Below are 20,184 nucleotides of genomic sequence, written 5' to 3'. Positions count from 1 at the left end.
AGAGGTAACTCAATACCGATTAGATTCAATTTGACTTTAAACACTTGATTCCATAAATCTGTCTCATTTCATTTTATTTTTATTTTCTTTCTCTGTATATGTATATTTTTCAGTTTGTTTTGTACAAATTTATATATATATATATATATATATATATGTGAAAACATATGTATGTAAATATGATTATTATGATGTATCACCGGGTGACACATTTGTGTAATTAAAAAAAACATTTCTGTCACCCCAGGTTAAAGGTGCAGTGTGTAGAATTGAGTGAGATCTAGTGGTGAAGTTGCATATTGCAGCTGAACACCCCTCACCTCACCCCTCTCTTCCAAACATGAAATCGAACCTGTGGTATCCTTCAGTCATAAAAACTCAAAAGGTGTTTAGTTTGTCCAGTTTGGGCTTCTGTAAAAAAAAACGTAGCGTAGTGAAGAAGAACCGGCCAGATGTAAATATAAAGGAGACATTCTAGAGTAAAGAAAACAACAATTTGTACGATTTAGATGAAACACTAGTGAAAATATATCTGAGACTATTTACATTCAATGTCTGCCAATAGAAACCCTTTCACCTGCATTTTACACAAATAACTACCCAATGCAAGTATTGTAAATGTACTGTAGGGTTCCTTATAACAGACTGATAGACTGTAGAATTGCAGCATGTATATGTATATGTATATATATGTATATATACATATATATATATATATAAAAACAAAGTAAAGTGAATTAACATGTGAACTCTACTGTACAATGGTAGGAGGAGGAAGGGGGGAGTGATGCTGCTTGGCCCCGCCTCTCTCTCTCTTGCTGATTGGCTCAGCTGTCGTGTCGTCATGCCTGCTCGCTCCGCCATTGGCCGACGCGTACAAAGCCCTTTCTGTTCTTCGTACTGTACCACAGACGTGCACCATCATGGCTCGATCCCCGATGGCCCCGTAGCAGCATCCGAACCCTCGGCGCTCTCACGAGTCAGGGTCACAGCGACCTGTTCACGCGCACAAGAAGCCCTCCCGCACGCCTCGTGTCCAGATGCGTCCCGGGCTGGCGGGTTTGGCGGCGGAGATGCTGAGCGGTGCTTCGTGCAGGACCAGGCCGAGGATCGGCAGCCTCTTGCTGGCCCCGGTCACCAAAACAGCGCCGCCGCCTCCGTCCAGCGCGGAGAGCCCCCGATTCCGCTCCACGTCCTCGATGCAGGGCTTCTCGGAGCTGGCGAGGGAGAGGTCCAAGTCCGTCACGTCTTTCTACAACCAGTCCGCCATCGATGTCTCCGCAGAGAAGGTAAGACAGGGGTTTTTTATTATTTTATTTTATTTTTAAAAACCCGGTTCCCAGCCTCTCCGGAGCCGTTGTCCCCTCCGTGTCCAGTCGCGGTAAGCTAGCTCTAGCTTGACAGCAGCGTTAGCCGTTAGCCGCACCGTGTGTGTGTGTTGTGTTGTGTTGTGTTCAGGGACACAGCAAAGTTTTTTTTTTTTTTTGGGGTGGGCTCCACTTCAATTGACAGCTTCACGTTACTTTGACAGTCCAACGAGAGCACATCCAGACAGCATGTTCCCGACTGTCCGAAGTCCCCGAGCAATGTTCCGGTCGCTCTTACCGCTATTTGGATCGATTTTCCCGCAGGGCTTGAACGCGGTGTCATTGGGTTGTTCACTGGTTAGCTAGCTAGTTTTTTGTATTTTTTTATCGCGTTTAATTCAGCTTAATAATCATTAAACACACACAAACGTGTGATTTATTCTTGATGGTGTTGAAGAAAAGCCGTGATTGAAACTATAACCGCACAGAAGGTCACTGATATCAGATCAGTTGGTCTTTGAACGCAGCTGTGTTAGTGTTGGGTCTGTCTTTTTTTGGCTTTTAATGCAAATATTCAACATTCAGTGAGATGAGATAGAAACGTGCCAGCTCATAAGTATCAACGGAAAGTTGTCTTACACAAACATATCCTGTTCTCTGATAACACTGCCACTCCTCCTTCCCACTAACTTAGGTTGTTCAGTCCATGTTTGCCCCAAAAGTTCACAACAATCTCAGCTCCAGTGTTTCTCATGCAGCTGCACGTCAAGATCAAACACTGAGATAGGATAAAATACCTCTTCAGCGCTTTTTAAAACACAGGCGTGTTGTGTCTGCTGAGACTGGATCTCTGGAGTTTTTGGTGATCGTCTGATCTCTGCTCTTTCTCTACAATCTGGTCCACTTTTCATCTTGTTCCTTGTGTACCAGACAGTTTTCAATTTGGTACGGACGTGCACTCATGCCTCCCTGCACTTGAGCAAATATTTTCACAATGTCGTAGCAGCAGGGGTCATTGGAGGGTAAACACCGCCTATAACGTTAATGGCTGTTTCACTCTTGTGCACCACTTTGGCCTCATGCACACCCGGTATTATTAACATGAGATCTGATCCCAGTGTGAGGCGTTTGCACCTTATATCCATGAGTCCCTCCATATCGAGATAAGAAATGTAGATACAGCAGGTCCTAGCAAGAACTGGCAGCCGTGGTAACGTTAGCTGACTTCACATGAAAGAAGACCTGTGATTATGGATGACATAAGCTGCAGCTGAATTTCATTTATTTGAAATTTCCTTCCACACAGGTCAAATACTCTGCTTTTCTTTTTTTTACATTATAGTAAATTTAACTCTCAATGTGATTATCACGAGCATGAAACATCTTTGTACAACATCGTCTTGTAGGTGTAACAGTCTTGTTGACTCAGTGCCCTGAAAACCACTATCCACTGAACTGTGATTCACCACCTGCTGTCTCACACTGGTTCCTCTCCCACAGTACGTGACTAGTAGCGTGTTTCCCTGGCTGAGCCTGGTCAACTCCCTGCTTAGTGCACACAAATATACTGTGTATAACACTATATAATGTATATATATAACGTATCACTCAGTAGCTTTAAAATAAATGTTTGGATCAGAGTTTTAAATCTCTAGTACTAGTATTTCTAATAGAGCACAGCCAACATCCACATTAAAGAGTTAAAACATATGATATTAATACATTAGCTGATATAAATACGTTGACATAAGCTTAATGACCCTATTTGAATTAGTTAAATCAGAATGCCCGGAGGGAAATTCAAACATAGAGTTGAGCCCAAGGTACAAACAGTGTTTCGTTTGGAATAGGTTCTTTCGTGGCTGCTAATTTTAGATTTGAGAACCAGCACACCTTTTGTTGAAGGTGTCCTTAATGTCTGAATGTATGCTGCTAAGGAAATGGTGAGGATTCAGCTGTCTGTTTCATAATGAATGTTTTTAGCAGAAAGTCTCAGTCCCATTAACTTGATCTTGATCTGTCTTTTTTCTCCTCAGGCCTCAGTGCGACTGACCTTGGCCACCCTGCTGTATTCTGGGAAGTCTCCTGATGGACATCACATCTTGGTAAATACGTCCGCCACATTGAGTGTACCTGTAAAAAGATTCTGTTTGATGTCTTTGACTCTTCACTCTGTGTTTGTTTGTGATTTCAGAGCAGTGCCAAGTACCTTCACAAAGAGCTGCCTGTACGAATCGCTCATCGCATCAAGGGCTTCCGCAGTTTGCCCTTCATCATTGGCTGCAACCCCACAATTCTGCAAGTGGTAAGAACACAATTCTCACCCAGCACTGCTCCTGGAGTGAAGCTTTAAATGAAGTGAGGGAACATCGGTCTGTCAGTGGATGTTATAATAAGAAAGTGACCACCAGGCCTCAGCACAGGAAAGGCCTTGACTAAATTTTGGATGAAATTAGCAAAGAAGTTTCACATACTGAGTGTGTGTGTGTGCAGCTTCGGCCTCCATTGTAGGTAGAGCACTCATTACAGAGTTGGCAGATCCATTTGTCCCACATGTCCTGTCCACATTAAGTGTTCCTGGGCTGCACACCAAATTACCCCCGATGCCCAGGCCAGCACCTTCCATTGTAACTCACTGCCGTCAGTGTGAGTGAGAATGTTGTATGAAAAGCTAATTTAAAAGAAATGCAGCCATTGAGCTCGATTTACGGAGTGTCAACACAGCTGCAGTGACACAGGGAGGGTGTAGCATGTCTGTTGATGGGAGTGGGCCTGAGAGACATTGGACTGAAAAGACAAAAATACTTTTGCACTGAGCGACATACAAGAGCCAGTCACATAAACACATTGGACTGAATGTAATTTGTCAGATTAAACAACTTTGTACGGTTTAGAATGTTCTTTTTTTTTAGACGTTCAGGCTCGACGTGAACTAGTGATACTTCTGGAGCAATGATTTTCTGCTGCTGACAGTTCCTGTTTTCAACACTTCGAAGGTCGTTCTGATGAAAACCGTCCACGGTCAATGTATGGAGGTGTCAGCATATGTCTCATACACAGTTGTCCCAAACCCTCAGTCAGTAGAACCCATAAATCTGACTCTGAAACATAAAGCAGTCACCAGATTTTCTTGCACGTAAACAGAAGCAGTAAAAACGACACCAGAGCCTGGATCAAAACATGTTGAGGCCATTGTTTTTATTTTCAGTGAGAGTTTATTCACACAGGAAACGTTCTCTCTGTCTCTCTATCTCTCTCTCTCTGTCTCTCTCTCTCTCTCTCTCTCGCTCTGATTTTGCAAGCAGGCCCTTCACAACCAATTCACCGCCTCTGCGCTCTTCAACTTTCACCTAGATTCCTTCCTTTCTGGCATCACGCAGCTCCTCTGTGCTGATTGCATAAAGCGTTGCTCCCCTTGAACGCCACCAGTTAAAATGTAGGTTAGGGTGGCTTAAGTCACTCCCACAGCTCCTTCATTGACAAGTAACACAATGGTCGGCGCAGGTTTAGAGTTTCAGCTGATCCACGTCATGAATGAAAGCCAGATATGATTTCAACTCATGTGTAACTGTGCAACAGGGACTATTTTCTGTAAAAGGAGTTGTTCAAGCTTTGTCGGTCAGAAGTTCTTGCTTTCAAACGTTCTGTTTTGTAATGTGAGCCACGTGTGGAGTTGTGCTGACTGCAGGGCCCAGTCAAAGGGCTGAGCTGCTAGTGTGATTATTTCTGGTTGGATGGACGATGATTGAAGAACCAGTCTAACTAAAGCCTCCACCTCTCTTCTCCCTTTTTCTTTTACAGCATGAATTGTATATCAGAGCGTACCACATGGTCAGTGACTTTCCGCAGGTGAGTGTCCTACACACACACAAACACAAGGTTAAGAGTTCAAGTTCAAGTCCATGACCACAAACAGGAAGTGTGAACATTTGCTGTCACTTCTGATAGTCTTGGCTGTTGCAACTCCAGGATTGGTTGAGCTGATGCTGAATGTGTTTTTCACTCAGAGCTGCAATTGAACCTAAACGTTAATGTATTTTCCATCACATCACGTCTGAATAAAAAGCCCCAAGTGTCGTGCGAACCCCAAAAAACTCAATGTTATTTCATTAACAAAGATTTTTGTATAAAAAAAGAGACTCACATCTGATTGATTGAACAGAAAGAGGTTTGTTTGTTTGTTTCGCCATTTAAATGGTTTATCTGGCAGAGTCAAATAAATACTTACCCACCCATGAACCAGGCAGCACTAAAAGTGGAGTAATAAGTTTTATACATGTATGTTTGTATCAGTGCTGGGTGGTCTGAAACTAAGATCATGTATGTTTTTAACATCATGTAGAGTCTGAACTGTAACTGACAAAAGCTCACAACTTGTGCAATCTTAGTTCTCTCTGGATTCAGTTACAGAAAATATGTGCAGGGTGGAATGTGGGTCAGTCATCGTGGTTGTTACGTCTTGACAGTGACAGTAAACAGCCTCGGCTTTGACTTTTTACTCGGCTGCTATGTCCTCAACAAAAAAGACAAACATGTCCCACTTGTTCCTGTTCATACATATAGACCATTCTGCTCTGCTCTATATAAAGACAGCTGGGCGTGTGTGCGTTGGTCGGCATGTGTAGGCGGATTTAGACGGGATCATTCTGTTCTGAAAACTTGCCCGCTAGCTTTTCTATTTTTTCAATGTATACGTAGATTCTGCAGATGCCAGAAAATGTATATCTTACAGTGGCTTTATGTTAAGTATGCCCCCTGCTGGTTAATAGCATTAAATCCCCAAGAATGTTGTTTTTCTGAAAACATTGAACAGATTAGGGGAATGTCAGAGATGCCAGCAGGTGTTATTAGTTCTGAAGGTTGAGATCAGCTCTTGTTCACCAGAGGTCAAAGGTTCTTTCATGTGCACATTGTCACAAAACAAATTCTCTTACTTTCATTTTCTTTTATGGACATTTATGTTCAAAATTAATATGGAGTTATTGTATTTCTGTAGGTTTTTCACAATAAAAGCCAGAAAAGGATTTGATTATCCCCTTTGATCAATTGGAGGCCTTCGTTGTGAAACATACTGTATAGGCAGGATGTGTATAAACGATTAATGAATGAAAACTGTGTTTGTGGTGAGTATTATGCAACTCTGTCGTTCTACTTCTGGATTTATTCCTGTGAAACTTTACATCATGCTGAATTTATCAAAGCATCAGGTAAACACGGATGGAAGTGTTGAGTTTAGCGCTGAGAGCAAATTAAAGCAGGAGTAGAGAAACCAGTGACTTTGCTTTGATCCTTTTAAAATTGAAGGAGGTGACCGTGTCGATATGTGGTGATTTTGTTTTGACAGATCAAGGATCAGGACGTGGAGGCTCGTTTCTGTAAACTGGTGCAGCAGCTCCTGGACGACCACAAAGATGTGGTCACCATGTTGGCTCAGGGCTTCAGGGAGTGTCGCCGACACATCCAGGTGAGAGCTGTCTCCCTCCACACTTCACGATTGAAGACAGAGAAAGTTCGACTGTAGCAGGAATGTTGGAGATCATCCATAACTGATGATCCTATAAAGAGACTTAGACTAAAGTTTTGTTTGATTTGAGTTTTGTCTGGGAACATTTCTTTACCCCCCCCTCGTTTTTTCAGGATGAGACAATTATCCGCAGCTTCCTGGATACAACGCTGTGCTCTCGTCTGGGAATCCGAATGTTGGCCACGCACCATCTCGCCCTCCACGAAGATAATGTACATCTGAAAGTTTCTATGATTCAAATGATTCTAAACCTTAAGTGTTTTGTTAACGTAACGTATGCTAAACCAGGTTGATTTTCATATTCCTCAAACATCGGTGGGGCCTGTTTAAACATAGTTTTCTGTGTTTTTAGGCTGATTTTGTCGGGATCATATGCAGACGCCTCTCTCCCAAAAAGATCATAGAGAAGTGGGTGGACTTTGCCAGGTGAGTGTTTGTTTACTTATCACCTTTAGATGACTTTCTGCTTCTGTGTGACGCAGGGGGTCAGAGTTTATATAAATAACGCTCGCTCACATGCAGCGTTTTCACCCCCGGAGCTGTGAACGAGATATGAGCTATCTGTCCTGTTTACTTTAGTAATCTTATCGTGAAGTGACTTTCACTGAGTTCAAAAAGAAAAGTTCACATTAAATCTCTCTCTCTCTCTCTCTCTCTGTGTGTGTGAGTGGGTGTGGGGACACCAATAATCAGTGAATAGCACGGAAATGAGCTCGGCTGTTATTGAACGTGTCAACACAACGAATCCGATATGGATAAGCTTAGTGCGGAAATTAGATTTACAACAGCAAAGTAACTGGCAACATGTATACAGGTCCCATTTGGGTGATACAGAGAAAAAACTAATTAATAAATACTATCTTTGTGGAAAACTTAGTTTTTCATATGTTCCCCTTGTCCACCAGACGTCTGTGTGAGCACCAGTATGGAAACTCGCCCAGGGTGAGGATCAACGGACACGTAGCCGCTCGTTTCCCCTTCATCCCTCTGCCTCTGGACTACATCCTGCCCGAGCTCCTCAAGAACGCCATGAGGTAATGTTCCCACCCGTTTTCCAGATTGACCGCATCTGTTTGTGTTTTTTGCGGCTACGTGTTTGTCCAGGAAACTAGGAATAATTTAGCAAATTTATTTCTGTCATCCATAAATCATAACATCCCAACCCTAACATCTGTGTGTTCCTCCTCAGGGCCACCATGGAAAGTCATTTGGACACCCCGTATAATGTGCCTGATGTGGTCATCACGATTGCCAATAACGACCTTGATTTTGTCATCAGGTGAGCGGCCGTTCAACTGCAGCTGGAATATTTCAATTTAAAAAACAAACTTAAATGAGCCAAGGATTCAGTGAGTTTGTTGTCGGAGTGTTAATGTGAAACATAAGGATGTGACGGTGGCAGAGTGTTGTGCTGCTCAGAGCTTTTAAACTTGTAAATCTTTTGTTTCAGGATTTCAGACCGTGGCGGCGGCATCCCTCACAATATAATTGACAAAGTGATGGACTACCACTTCAGCACGGCTGAGGAGAGCGCGCAGGACCCTCGCATGAGCAACCTCTTCAACAACATTACCAACAGTGGAAACCAGTCCAGCCCGATGCATGGGTAAGAATGTACACTGTCTTTGTTAACTATAGAATTGTTCACATACTTTCTGAGTACTACATGTGTACTATGCCCGTTCCTGGAGTATTTCAACAAAAACGTATTGCCCCTACTCGTGTTCATTTCTGAGAACAGATACAGGAAACACAAAGCAGCCGTGATGTGTAGCAAATATATCAGCGGCCTTCGACGCCTGTATTTCTTTCCACTGACCTAAATAAACATAAACGTTCATAGACCTCTGATTTCACGTCTAAAACAAATCCAACTGCATTTGCACGTGTGTTTTTGTTAAGTAAATGGTAAAAGGTCTATTTCTATAGCACGTCTCTGCTCTGGATGATCACTCAATACTCTTTGCAGTAGTTTTTCCATCCACTCATTCAAACTGGTATTCGTACGGTGCAGCACTTCCTCTCATCGTGAATCTGATTGCACATGTCTTTGTTTTCTTATGTAACATGACCAGACATTTTTCCTCTTGTGACATATTTTTTGAAAAGCTTTTTGTTCGAAAGAAGACGACGCAGAAATAAAAACACATTTTCAAACTGACTCAAATTGTGAAGAGGACGCAGGGAGAGTGTGGATTTGTGTTCATGACATTACCACCACCTGTATTTACCTGCACTGTTACGTGTTTATCCATGTTTTGCGGACATCAAATGATTTTCATTCGGCTGTGAAACAAACAGATATGAGTCTGTGCTTCAGTGTCTGTGTCTTTCTCTCCTGCAGGTTCGGCTTCGGCTTGCCCACGTCTCGGGCCTACGCTGAGTACCTGGGCGGCACCTTGTCCATACAGTCTATGCAGGGCATCGGCACCGACATCTACCTGCGTCTGCGCCACATTGACGGCAAAGGAGAGAGCTTCAGAGTGTGAAGCTGACCCTCTCGTCATCCCTGTAGATCCCAACCAGGGATTCAGGCCATGCAGGAGTGCAGAGGATCTTCTTCCTCCAGGGAGGCCGGCATGGACTACAGGACTTTGGTCCACAGAGTGATAACCGACACAGTATGTTGTCAGAAAAAGCTCCTAATTTCACCAACTCACTACTTGTTTTTTGTTTTTTTTTGCCTTAGACTGATTATAAGCTATGTTAGCTGTCAACTTGATTTCATTTGTTTTTCCTTTTCTGTGTTTTGTACCGTGTGGCTTGTTGTCTTGAAGTTTTTCGGGGGTGTATGAACTTTTGATTGTGTAGGTTCATGGGACAAGCTGCGCATGACAGTGATGTCAATGAGAGAGGAAGGAGAGGCTCACTGTGAAGTCACTTGTTGCATAAGCCTCAAAATAGGAACAGACGTTTAGATGGATCATTGTTTCAAATGAATCTTCTGAGACACTCCAGCGACCCTGTCAAAATCTCCTCAATGTGTGTGAAGCTGCTCACGAGCTCCGCCACTGTTTGAATGAACAGATCCTCGCAGTACTTTATCAGCCGCTGGTTTTAGTGTACAAGGGACGATTGTGTACGTTTGCAGTAACAGACAGTAGTTTAACTTCAGGGTCCTCGTATTGAAGGAGGCACGCCCACGAACAAAGGCTCATTTATGCTCGAGCTTGATACGTAAACAGACGAAGGCTTCTGTCCGTACTCTGCATTCTTCTTGTCAGTATTTGTGTTTGACTTCTGAGAGTTTTCAGATGCAGACGAAACAGACGGTAGCAAAGAAACTTGGAGGCAGTGTAGCCAGTCAGCGAGAAAACCACTAGACAGGAGGGAGGAAATTAAAACAATGGGTGAACTTCGTGAGGAGAGACTTGTGAGAAACGTCTAACCCTATAGATGTATGATGTCACTTTGACCGGGCAAAGAGACAAACAGCTGCTTTTGCTCTTTCTTAAGGGGAGCGTCATCACAAGCTCCTCCAGCGGCACCTTGTTTGTTGTTGTCAGAAACTCTCGACTCTGCGCTGCCCTCTGGTGGATGTATTGCTTAGCGTTAGGAAGTCACGGTCGCGTTGTTTTAAAACGGACGTATCTCTTCTCGGACGTAACGGCAGCATAAATGAGCCTCGAAGTGAGAGCGGGGGACGACATTTCTCACATAGGTTGGCAGCAGACTGGGCCAGAAGACAGAGGCCGATGACAGTGAGCAGAATATGTCTCCTTTTAAAAACCACACACTTGATGTGTGATAAACCTCAGCCCTGGACAACCAGTAGCATTACTCTACAAACACGCCTCCAGTCCAGTCCAGTCCAGTCCAGTCCAGTTCAGTCCAGTTCAGCCGTGGCTGAGAAAACGCAGAAGAAAACGCCAAAAAACCACCGAATGCTCATTAACAGATTTCTGTCTTGTTCTGTTTTGAGAACACACGACGAGATGAACATCTTTGATCAGCAGCATCTTTGTGGAGCTTTCAGGCAGGAGAGCCAAGCAAGATGTTCAGTTGCCTTACAGTGTGACGCTTCAACTGCATGCTTTTACTCTCCCCTGCTTTCTTTGCTTCTATTATTATTATTATTATTTTCCGTTGCCTTTATTGGTTCACACAGATGCATGTCCTGTCACTCACTCGTTAGTTTGATGGGGTTTTTTTTTTTTGCACAATGGTCATGTTACGCTCAGCACAAGCACCGATCACAGCAGATTTTGACTTTATTGTATCAACCTTCAGAGTAACAATATACCAGAGAAGTATTATCTTACCTTGTCTTTCTTTTCTGTTGTTTTTTTTTTTTTATTATTCACATAATTTTTTTCAGACAATCTCATTTTTTGTTTGTGTTTTTGAAGTAAGTTTTGTATGAGAGCACATTTCAGGACGGTGCAGCAGCAGCAGGGTTTCTGCACTGTCATCTGTGGGAGACTAGATCAGGTTGTTCTCAATAATTATCTCCAGAACACCACTTGATTTTTACCATTTCCAAGACAACAAATAGCCACATCTAATGTGTATTTTGTAAAGTTTAGTTTATGATTTTTAACCCCTTTTTACCTCCTATTTAAAACAAACAAAAAAAGAATAATCTGTACTTCCTCCCACTGTCCAGAAATGAAGCTAAGATATCCTCGACATGAACGTTCTCAAGCGATCGAGGGATGAAATCACAGTATCGAGGTCCTGACATTACACGTTTTGCATAAAGATGGTGGGATTGTCTGTTCCGTAGAGATTCTGCCATCGAACAGGAACTTTCAGACGCTGTTATGAGATCTAACAAACACTTTGTTGGAAGCATATTGAGTCATTTTGTTCCAGAAGTGCGTCTCCAAGCAAAACTGAAGCATTTTGTATTTGGTTACTTGTCTCATCCAGGTTATTATCTTCAAATATCTTAAACACAAAACATGTATTTGTGATCTCATCATCTCAGGATTACAGGCTTCTGAACTTTGTCAGTCTGTTTTTATCAGTCATTCCTTTTGACCTGAGTATTTCAAAACAAAGAAACCCCTCATACCGGAAAAAGAGAAAGAAATAATAATATGAGTTAAAATTTAAATTAATATATTCAAGTTGTGATCTTTCCCGAAAGTGATTGGTCGACCCTGGCCTCGCTGAGTTTCCATGAATTAGTTTATACATTTCACAGCAGATGTCTTCTCTTTCCCTGCTGCGGGAACATTCCCCACTCGATCTCAAGCTGATGCGACAGATGCTCTTCAGGTTTATGTTCTGGTTGCGTACTTCACGATGCTGTTTATCTTTTTATTTCAAAGGATGTTGGGAATCTTAACAGGACAACTTTGAAAAATAATCATGTTCAAAGAAGTTTTGATTTTCAAGAGATTCACCCTGTGCATTATCAGTTATATCACTGGCCTGGAGCTGTTATTATTTTTATCACACATCTGCATCTTTAAAATCTTAAGAATCACATAACTAGTGTAAACTAAATAATGGAAAAGGACAGTTGTTTAAACAAGTTATGAATAGTGGAAGCTTCTGAAATGTGTCGTAATCTTACAAATCAAGTAACCGGTTCTCTTGACGTTGCATGTGCTTTATTTCTCTTTCCAGTGCGTTTACATACAAAATGTTCCTTAAATTTAAGATGAGATTTTGTCTTGTGGGACATTGTGAAAACACAAGTGAACCAGTTATTTCAGTTGTTAGAGATCAGTAACATATTCTGATTTAATCTGCGAGAGGTTCGTCTTTATTTCACCGTTTTATGAACTGTTAACTGTATAACCTGTATTCTTTTCTGATGTTTATGACTTCATGTGTTTTATTGTGGATTTGAAGGTCTTGAAGATGTGGTAGCTTGTGCATGTGAAGCTGAGGGGGGGGGTTAACGCCACATAGCTTAAACATGGGTTAAAGTCTTGTGTCCTTTTTTCAGGCGCATGATAAAGGATTCGTTCTTCTGTTCCACCATGATGCTGGTAAAATTGTACTTTTTGAATTTGGATGCCTGCAGGATCATGTATGAAGCATTGAAAAACGTGCACTGGCTGCCCTCTGTTGGCCAAAAAAAAGAAGTGTATGCAGAAAATATTGTTCATCATCAACATGCAACGACAAAAAAAAAGTGAATTTTCATTTTCCAGGTTTGGGGTTTTTGTTATTTTTGCAGATAAAATGAAGTTCTCTCTCTGAGAAAATGTGCTGCCATGATGGAATGTTTTGTCTCCTTGACTAAAATCAGCTTCTCCCACATGTTTTCTGTTATGTTGAGGAAACTTTAGACATTAAATTTTATTTGGTTGGAACTTTTGAGTCATCATTTTTACTTGTTCGTGATCAGACAGTTGAATTTACTCAAAGAAGAGTAAAGAAGCACTTGAACCTTTGTGCAGCGAATCTTCAGCTTTAGGATTTTGGCTGAACTCACACGCACGATCAGAAATATGTGGTCGGTCCACATACGTTTGTTTGCTCGGACAGATAGTGTCTGCAGGTCGGTTCACTGTCATTAATATGATCAAAACAGGTCGACACACTTCATAGATGACTTCACATTCTACTTCTGAATGGATGTGAGTGGTTACAAAAGACGAGGAGACTTGATTTAGCATATATACATATTTTAATATTTGAAGTTCTGTTTTGCAGGCTGTGATTTCCATCATCTCAACAAGTCCACACTTTTCATTTCAGAAGCACGAATCCACAAACACGAGACAGAGTCATTCGCTGCGCAGCTAAACTACAAGTGCACTTTTTTTTTCCTTCTCTTCCGAGAAGCGAGAAACAAACAACTGAGCGTCACTTTGGTCAGTCATCGTATTTGGAATGTGATAAACAGGTTGTGATAACGTTTTCCTTTTAAATAATAACCCCCCCCCCCTCCAAAAAAAAAACCACAGTAACAAAGTCCGGCCTCGTCCAACAAACCATCTCCTGCTCCTCTCAGTGAAGGCAAACGTACGGTAGGATCGACAATATTTGGAGACGGGTCACGAGGTCGAGCTGATCGCAACATGAGCTTTCATTTCCTTCGCTCATTTCCATTTTGGCGTGTTCTCCCGCCCTGCGAGCCTCAAGAGACTCGGTGCATTTAATACATTTCCAGACAACAACAACAACAACAACAAAAGATCTGCTTGTGTTAAAACCTTCAAAGTTCATTAAAAAGGCATCGGTCTGTAAGGCAGAGCTGTATTTGGACAGTAGCACATTCATATTGAAGCAGTTTGAGCAGCATCAGTTGGTTGAATCGACGGGTTTGACACAGGATCCGTATAAAAAACTCTTAGAAGGAAGAAAAACACTAAAAAGGTCCGAGGCTTGCATGAGGTTTTTTTTTTTTTGGACGTAAAAAAAAAAACAGTGACAACGTCATTGCTATTTTCCATTAACGTGACATTTTAAGACTTAACAGTTTGTTGTTTCTGAACCATGCTGCACCATGCACGCACACGCACGCACGCACACACACACACACACTCCATCAGCGCAAAGCAGACAAGCAGGTTGCAGCGTGACGCACGACTCGACTTTTTACAAAAACGAGCTCAGTGCAGCGAGAGACGTAAGTGAGCGTTGTCCGTTTTGCCTGTGGGCAAGATTGCCCAAAAACTAAAACACGGATTTTCACGGAACTTGGTGACATGATGTGTCAGAAAAGAACACATTTGATTTTGGTGCAGATCCTTTTCTTTAACATTAAGAAATCTGGCATTTTACAACATTTTCATAGTTTTTTCCTGAAAATAAAAGATGGATTTTGAAAAACAATCTGCCATATTTAGGATCTGATATCTACGAGTGTGTGAAAGTTTCACTTTTTCACCAATTTCCCCGGGAAAAACTCCTGATGGAGGAAAATCAGGCAAATTTAAAAGGACTGATTTGATCTGGATCCAAACACAATTTTTGGATCTAGCAGATTTAAATGTAATTGCGTTCTTCCAAAATTCTGATTTCATGATCTGCATTATTTTGTTTAAGGGAAACGTTGGGGACTCGTCTGAGGTTTTTGCTCGTTGAATATAAATCCTAAGAAATCTGAATCTTTTTGAATCCCTTGTCGAATCCTTTCAACTTTTCACCACGTGTGAAAAACTTTGGCACTCATTATTAATCTGGCTCCAAGTGCTGGAGGTCCTGGATCATAATTATTCACATGATCAGCGTAAATTATTGATGTCACACACTGCTGGTTCGAGTAAAATTGCAACTACACTTATCGAGGAGAGTGGTTCATCTCTGTCTTCATATAATCTTTGGCCCAGCAAAATAATCCAAAAATAACTACGTTATGATCCGGAGTTGTGGCAACTTAAATGAATGTGAATTAGTTTAATAGCTGCAGCTTAAATGTTCTCTGATAAGAAGTGAGGAGAAAATAAATCGAATAAAGAATTCCAGAGTGAATCCGGGTATTTTGCCGACGTTGAACCAGATCCTGAATGGAGCCGATCGTCACGCGACGCTTCCACGCAAACACGAACATGACAAAAACAACATGGCACACGGAACCGTTTAGCCCTTTTGGTGTAAACCTTTTTAAACATTATTATTTGACCGACACAGATTACACATCAACAGACGAGCTGACGGCACAAAACCTACGACAGAAATTGACCTTAAGAATAAGTTAGCAGTCTGACATGTGACAGCCATTTGAATCGCAAAGAGAGGAGCGTTAAAGCCTCGGAGTCTGAGCAAGGCAACATCAACCGCCACCACAGAAGTCAGAGCAGTGAGAGGGTTTAAATAAATGTGGGAGTGGCAGTTCTTAAAGCTGCCGTGAGATCATCACACAGTCAGGAGGCCTCGCTCGTGGCCGTCCAGCTGTATCTTAATCTTGTGCAGTTCCTCTATCTCCTGGTGGTGCCGTTCTGTCTTGTGACGCACCAGAGAGCGATAGAAGTGGATGGTAAACACCACAAAAATCACCCCCACCGGGACCATGATGATGGTGGAAGCCAGCGCCGCCTGCCAGCCGCTCTCCAGCCCCGGGGACTTCGTCGTCGCCTCCATCGTGGCGTGCGTCGTGACCTCCGCGGCGCTGCTGCTGCTGGCCTTTTTGACCTCGTTAGAACCTATGGGCAGGAACTTGATCCAGCAGAGGAGCACCACCTCCGTTAAGAACAGCAAGATGCCCAGGGCCGTGGAGAAGCCCCAGGCCAGCTCGATGTAGTAGTGCATGCGCTCGTGGGGCGACTCGCTGACGGAGTTGAGGTTGTGGATGTTGCTGACGGCCTCCACGTTGGGCAGGATGCAGGTGCTGATCAGCAGAGCGAAGAGGTGCACCGCCACCAGCACGGTGGTGCACACGCTGAAGGCGATGAGGAGCACGCGAGGGTAACTGTACTTCACCTCCAGCTGCACCTCCACCATGGCCACCTACAACAACCAGCGATATGCACGACAAGGTTACTGAGTGTCCATGAACGTCATGAACATCATGCATATAAACATTTCATTTAGCTGATGCAACAACCAGCCAGACATCATCTTCGTCACCGAGGTGTAGTCGGAAGAGATGTGAAGACTTGCTGCTGTCCTGGTGTCAATGAGGAGCTCCTCCTTCCACCGTTTAGGAGCCAGGACAGCAAGCAGTCGTGATTTTGTTCTGTGGTTTGCTCCTGGTGTCCTGAGGTCAACGTAACCTGGATCATATCAACATGTTTCACATATAAAACTTATTGTAACCTTGAAATGACGATTACAAAAAGAAGAAGAAATCATTTTCTCGGTAACGATATCCACCGTCTACATCAGATGATAACAGATTTCAGTCGGCATGCAATCACAAGGCTTCAAACTCTGCTTGCTTCAAAGCTAAATAATAAAGTTTGAAGAAGCCTGATAATATTGTCCGAGTCAGTTTCAGATAACTCAGTCACGATGGCGTAAACATCGAGTATCCTCAGTTTAACAGCGGAGCCGTTTGAGAATCAAAGATAACAACCCACAGGAAGCCGTCACGTCTCAGCGGCTGAAACCAGAGAATGTTTTGCATTTAACTCCATTAATGAGCGAAGCAATTAATAGACTTTGAAAACCATGAAACCAATGTGAGGAAAGAATTCTACGTGTTCAACATATTAATGAGGCACTGCAGCACAAACCCTGGCTTATAATATTTTATATTTATTAATTTATTTTATCAAGATCACTTTTCTAACCCTAACCCTCAAACAGGATGCCCACTTCCTGCCCAGAAAATGCATCTACGTGTTCTCACACATTAGTTTAGTGGATCTGAAACACACAGAAACCACCAGCTGCCACAGACGCAGCGCAGCGTTTACTCTGAGAGCCTGTGCCGGTGATCACTGACCATGGCGAAGCCAGCGAGCAGCGCAGACGTTCTGCTGGAGGCCTTCAGCTTGGCCCGGCTCAGGTAGAGCTTCCTCCAGGACAGGGCCTGCACCGAGTGGTGGTTGGAGCTGACCAGCTCCAGGTAACTGCGCCGCACCCAGTCCCTGTAGTCCATCCCCCCGTCGTCCGGAGCATGCTCTGAGACCCCTGGGGCCGGGGAGCCCATGGGCACGTTCAGCTCGCTGCTCATGGCACCTGGTGGAGATGAAGGAGAGCGTGTCAGTGCGGTTTCCTCGTTCGTCATCAAGGGGAGAACTTCAGAACAGACTGAATACAAAGATGGACGACATCACAGCTCCTCAAAAGTGCAGTACAGGTTATAAACCCCGCCACCTCCATGTGAGCAGGTGGCGCCTCATACCACAGCATTTATAAACTACACAACAACGCACAATAATCCACATAAAACATCATCAAACTATTTAATGAGAAGCTAAAAAATATTCTTCAAAATTCACAATTGTTTGTAGTAACTTCAAATCTTTACTCAAAAAAAAAGTGTTAATTACGTTTAAAGACAAACTCGAGACTCACCCGTTTTATATTTTATGTTTTTATTCATTGATGTCTATTTAAACATACAAGTTGTTTTTCAGAAATCCTTTAATTCTTTTATTTATTTAACTATTTACTTACTTATTGACTTTCTCTCCTTTAATACCCAACTTATTATCTCTGGTTTTACATGTTTCTATTCAAGCGTACTATAATTTTATCTTTATCCTTTTCACACATCTTTTTAATATTTTATTATTTCATATTTTTATCATTTTCTAATCTCTTTTAGTCCATTTTTTTTTATCTGCCTCTAGTTTCCTCATTTCACATTGGTTAGAATAACGACAGCGTTTCCTCACTTCCTGTTGATAATGTTTTGCTCTGTGCATGTTTGTATGAAAAGTGCTTTAAAAAATAAAGTCCGGTTGATTTATTCTTATTTCTCGGAAGGAACAATAACACAAATTACAGAGCAGCGGCTCGGTCGCTCAACCTTTCTACATGCTGCGGAGCAATCAGTGTTAACAATCACTGTCGCTCCATCTTTCCATCCACATCCATCACTCGGCCCTTTTAAAAGGGAACCCACAAATGTTCCCACAACCCACAGTGAACTTTCTTCAGAGGCATGAAGTCCATCTGTCACTGAAATATTTTGCAACAACTCTCTCCAGAGTAATCATAGAGTGTCCCCGTCCTCCCCTCAGAGCTCCAGTGTGAGTGAGAGCAGAACGAGACGGAGGCAAAACAGGAAAGAATGATGGTGAGAAAGATAAAACACAAGGACACAGAAAAAAAAAAAAGAATCCGCTTTACTTCTACTTTTCTCCTCACGATACTTTTGTATGTAAAGATTTGAAAATGCTTTATATGATATTTGTTGAGCATCCCATGACGCACATCAAGAAGAAAGGTTTGTATTTTATTGTGAAACAATAAATCTTGCAGTTAATCCTTTCTGTACATTACACAGTAAACGTCTGAATTAAATTCAGATCATTTCAGACGTCGTGACGAAGAACTTTCCAGTTTCTTAACAATGTCCTCTACTGTCTATGATCTCGAATGCTCCACTGCCTGACGCTATATCTTTTAATCACACATTCAAAGACTTGATGACAAATCTCTGCTGAATTCTTAGGTTTTAACAACATATTTTACCAAACAAGGAAATGTGCCGAAGTGGCTCCGACGTGTGTTTGGGAGAAACTTGTTTGACTTGTGATATTTTGTGTATTTTGTAAAAAAAAACATTCTGACTAAATGATGCATTGGCGGTGATTTAACATTAAAAACAACAAAACATGTGAGTACTTCTGTTGCTCAGCATCACGTGTGCAAACATGTTCCTACACTCTTTACACTTGTCACCTTGGTTTTCACTGTCGCACCCTTGTGTGTGTTTGGTTCTACGACATTGCATCTGACTATTATTGTTTCTTACTATTGCTCTAGTTGCACAGATGAGCTCTTCCATGTTGACAATTTGAACTCAAACGTTTTAAACGACTGTGCAAACAAGAACCACTGGTTTTCCGAGTTTGTGCAAAACCTGCACACAAACTGCAGGGGGTGAGGGGGTGGGGGGGGTTGCACTTTATGGTGACAGAGAAAAGAACTGTGGTTTCAAAATGCAAGTGCAAACGTGTCTGCTGCTGGGGAGTCGTGCATCGCCAGGGAGGACACTTGTGTCTCCTCGGGGTTTGCAGATTCTGCAGGACAGCAAACCTATATATTTAGAACCGAGGTGGAGTTAGCAGGATCCGTTTACCTCGCGTGGCTAACACGCAGCTAGTCGTCCAGGGGGGGGGGGGTGGGGGAGGGGGGGGGCATGCATCAGTGCTAAACATCCACAGACGGAACAAACCGATAAAAAAAACAACAACCTGAAACCCGGTTTGTTTTCACAGTGACACGCGCTGCTGCAAAGCTAGCTACCGCTGTGAGCTAACTCCTCCACGTGGGTCTCGAACTTGTGTGTTTTCATCTCACCTGTTCGCAGAGGAGCTTTAAACTGGCGCTGACTCCGCGGAGCTTCTCTCCTCTCTCCTCTCGACCACAGGACTGAAGGTACCCGGAGAAGTGACGCCGTTCGCCGTCAACCACTTCCGCACTTCCGCTCGCAGACGTTAGCATTAGCGTTAGCTCCGGTGTAACAGCGCCGCTCCGGGACAACAGTCCGCCGGCATGTCGGTCTCACCTGGGCGACGTGTCCTCCGCTTCGCCCGGCTTCACTCCACCGGACAGCGGCTCCTCTCGGTTCGGCTCCTCGGGACGTGAGAGCCGCGGGAGACGGGAGACAACCTGGAGCCGTAACAGGACAACTTCCGGTTGGGTGTGTACGGCTTCAAAGTAAAAGCACGAGTGTACCTTTCCTGTATGGAAGCAAATTGCTGCCATACCTGAAACACAAACATGGATCTCTACCGCGAAATGTTGTATAACAAGATTTCATGTCTGACTGTCCTGCCAGGCAAACGTTTCACATTATAACTTGAAAATATTTGTTGTATTGTTAAA

At 42.9% G+C, this 20,184-nt stretch overlaps 2 protein-coding genes across 2 annotated transcripts; one reads left to right on the top strand and one right to left on the bottom strand.

The window, feature by feature from the left end:
• Positions 1–848: 848 nt before the first annotated feature.
• bckdk (branched chain ketoacid dehydrogenase kinase) lies at positions 849–13,103 on the top strand. Its single transcript, XM_020097174.2, has 11 exons — positions 849–1,289; positions 3,344–3,412; positions 3,502–3,612; positions 5,109–5,156; positions 6,652–6,771; positions 6,945–7,043; positions 7,184–7,257; positions 7,737–7,865; positions 8,021–8,110; positions 8,282–8,437; positions 9,176–13,103. Exons 1-11 carry the CDS (start codon positions 1,041–1,043, stop codon positions 9,318–9,320), a joined length of 1,290 nt encoding a protein of 429 aa, XP_019952733.1. The 5' UTR covers positions 849–1,040; the 3' UTR covers positions 9,321–13,103.
• A 298-nt stretch (positions 13,104–13,401) lies between these two features.
• Positions 13,402–20,022, bottom strand: orai2 (ORAI calcium release-activated calcium modulator 2). Its single transcript, XM_020097359.2, has 3 exons — positions 19,657–20,022; positions 17,126–17,361; positions 13,402–16,185 (listed from the first exon to the last, which is right to left on the bottom strand). Exons 2-3 carry the CDS (start codon positions 17,354–17,356, stop codon positions 15,595–15,597), a joined length of 822 nt encoding a protein of 273 aa, XP_019952918.1. The 5' UTR covers positions 17,357–17,361; positions 19,657–20,022; the 3' UTR covers positions 13,402–15,594.
• Positions 20,023–20,184: the final 162 nt, after the last annotated feature.

This window comes from Paralichthys olivaceus, chromosome 15, assembly GCF_024713975.1.
Source record: "Paralichthys olivaceus isolate ysfri-2021 chromosome 15, ASM2471397v2, whole genome shotgun sequence".
Lineage (NCBI taxonomy): Eukaryota > Metazoa > Chordata > Actinopteri > Pleuronectiformes > Paralichthyidae > Paralichthys > Paralichthys olivaceus.
The sequence above is the reverse complement of the archived record's forward strand: the minus strand, read 5'-3'. Positions and strand labels throughout refer to the sequence as shown.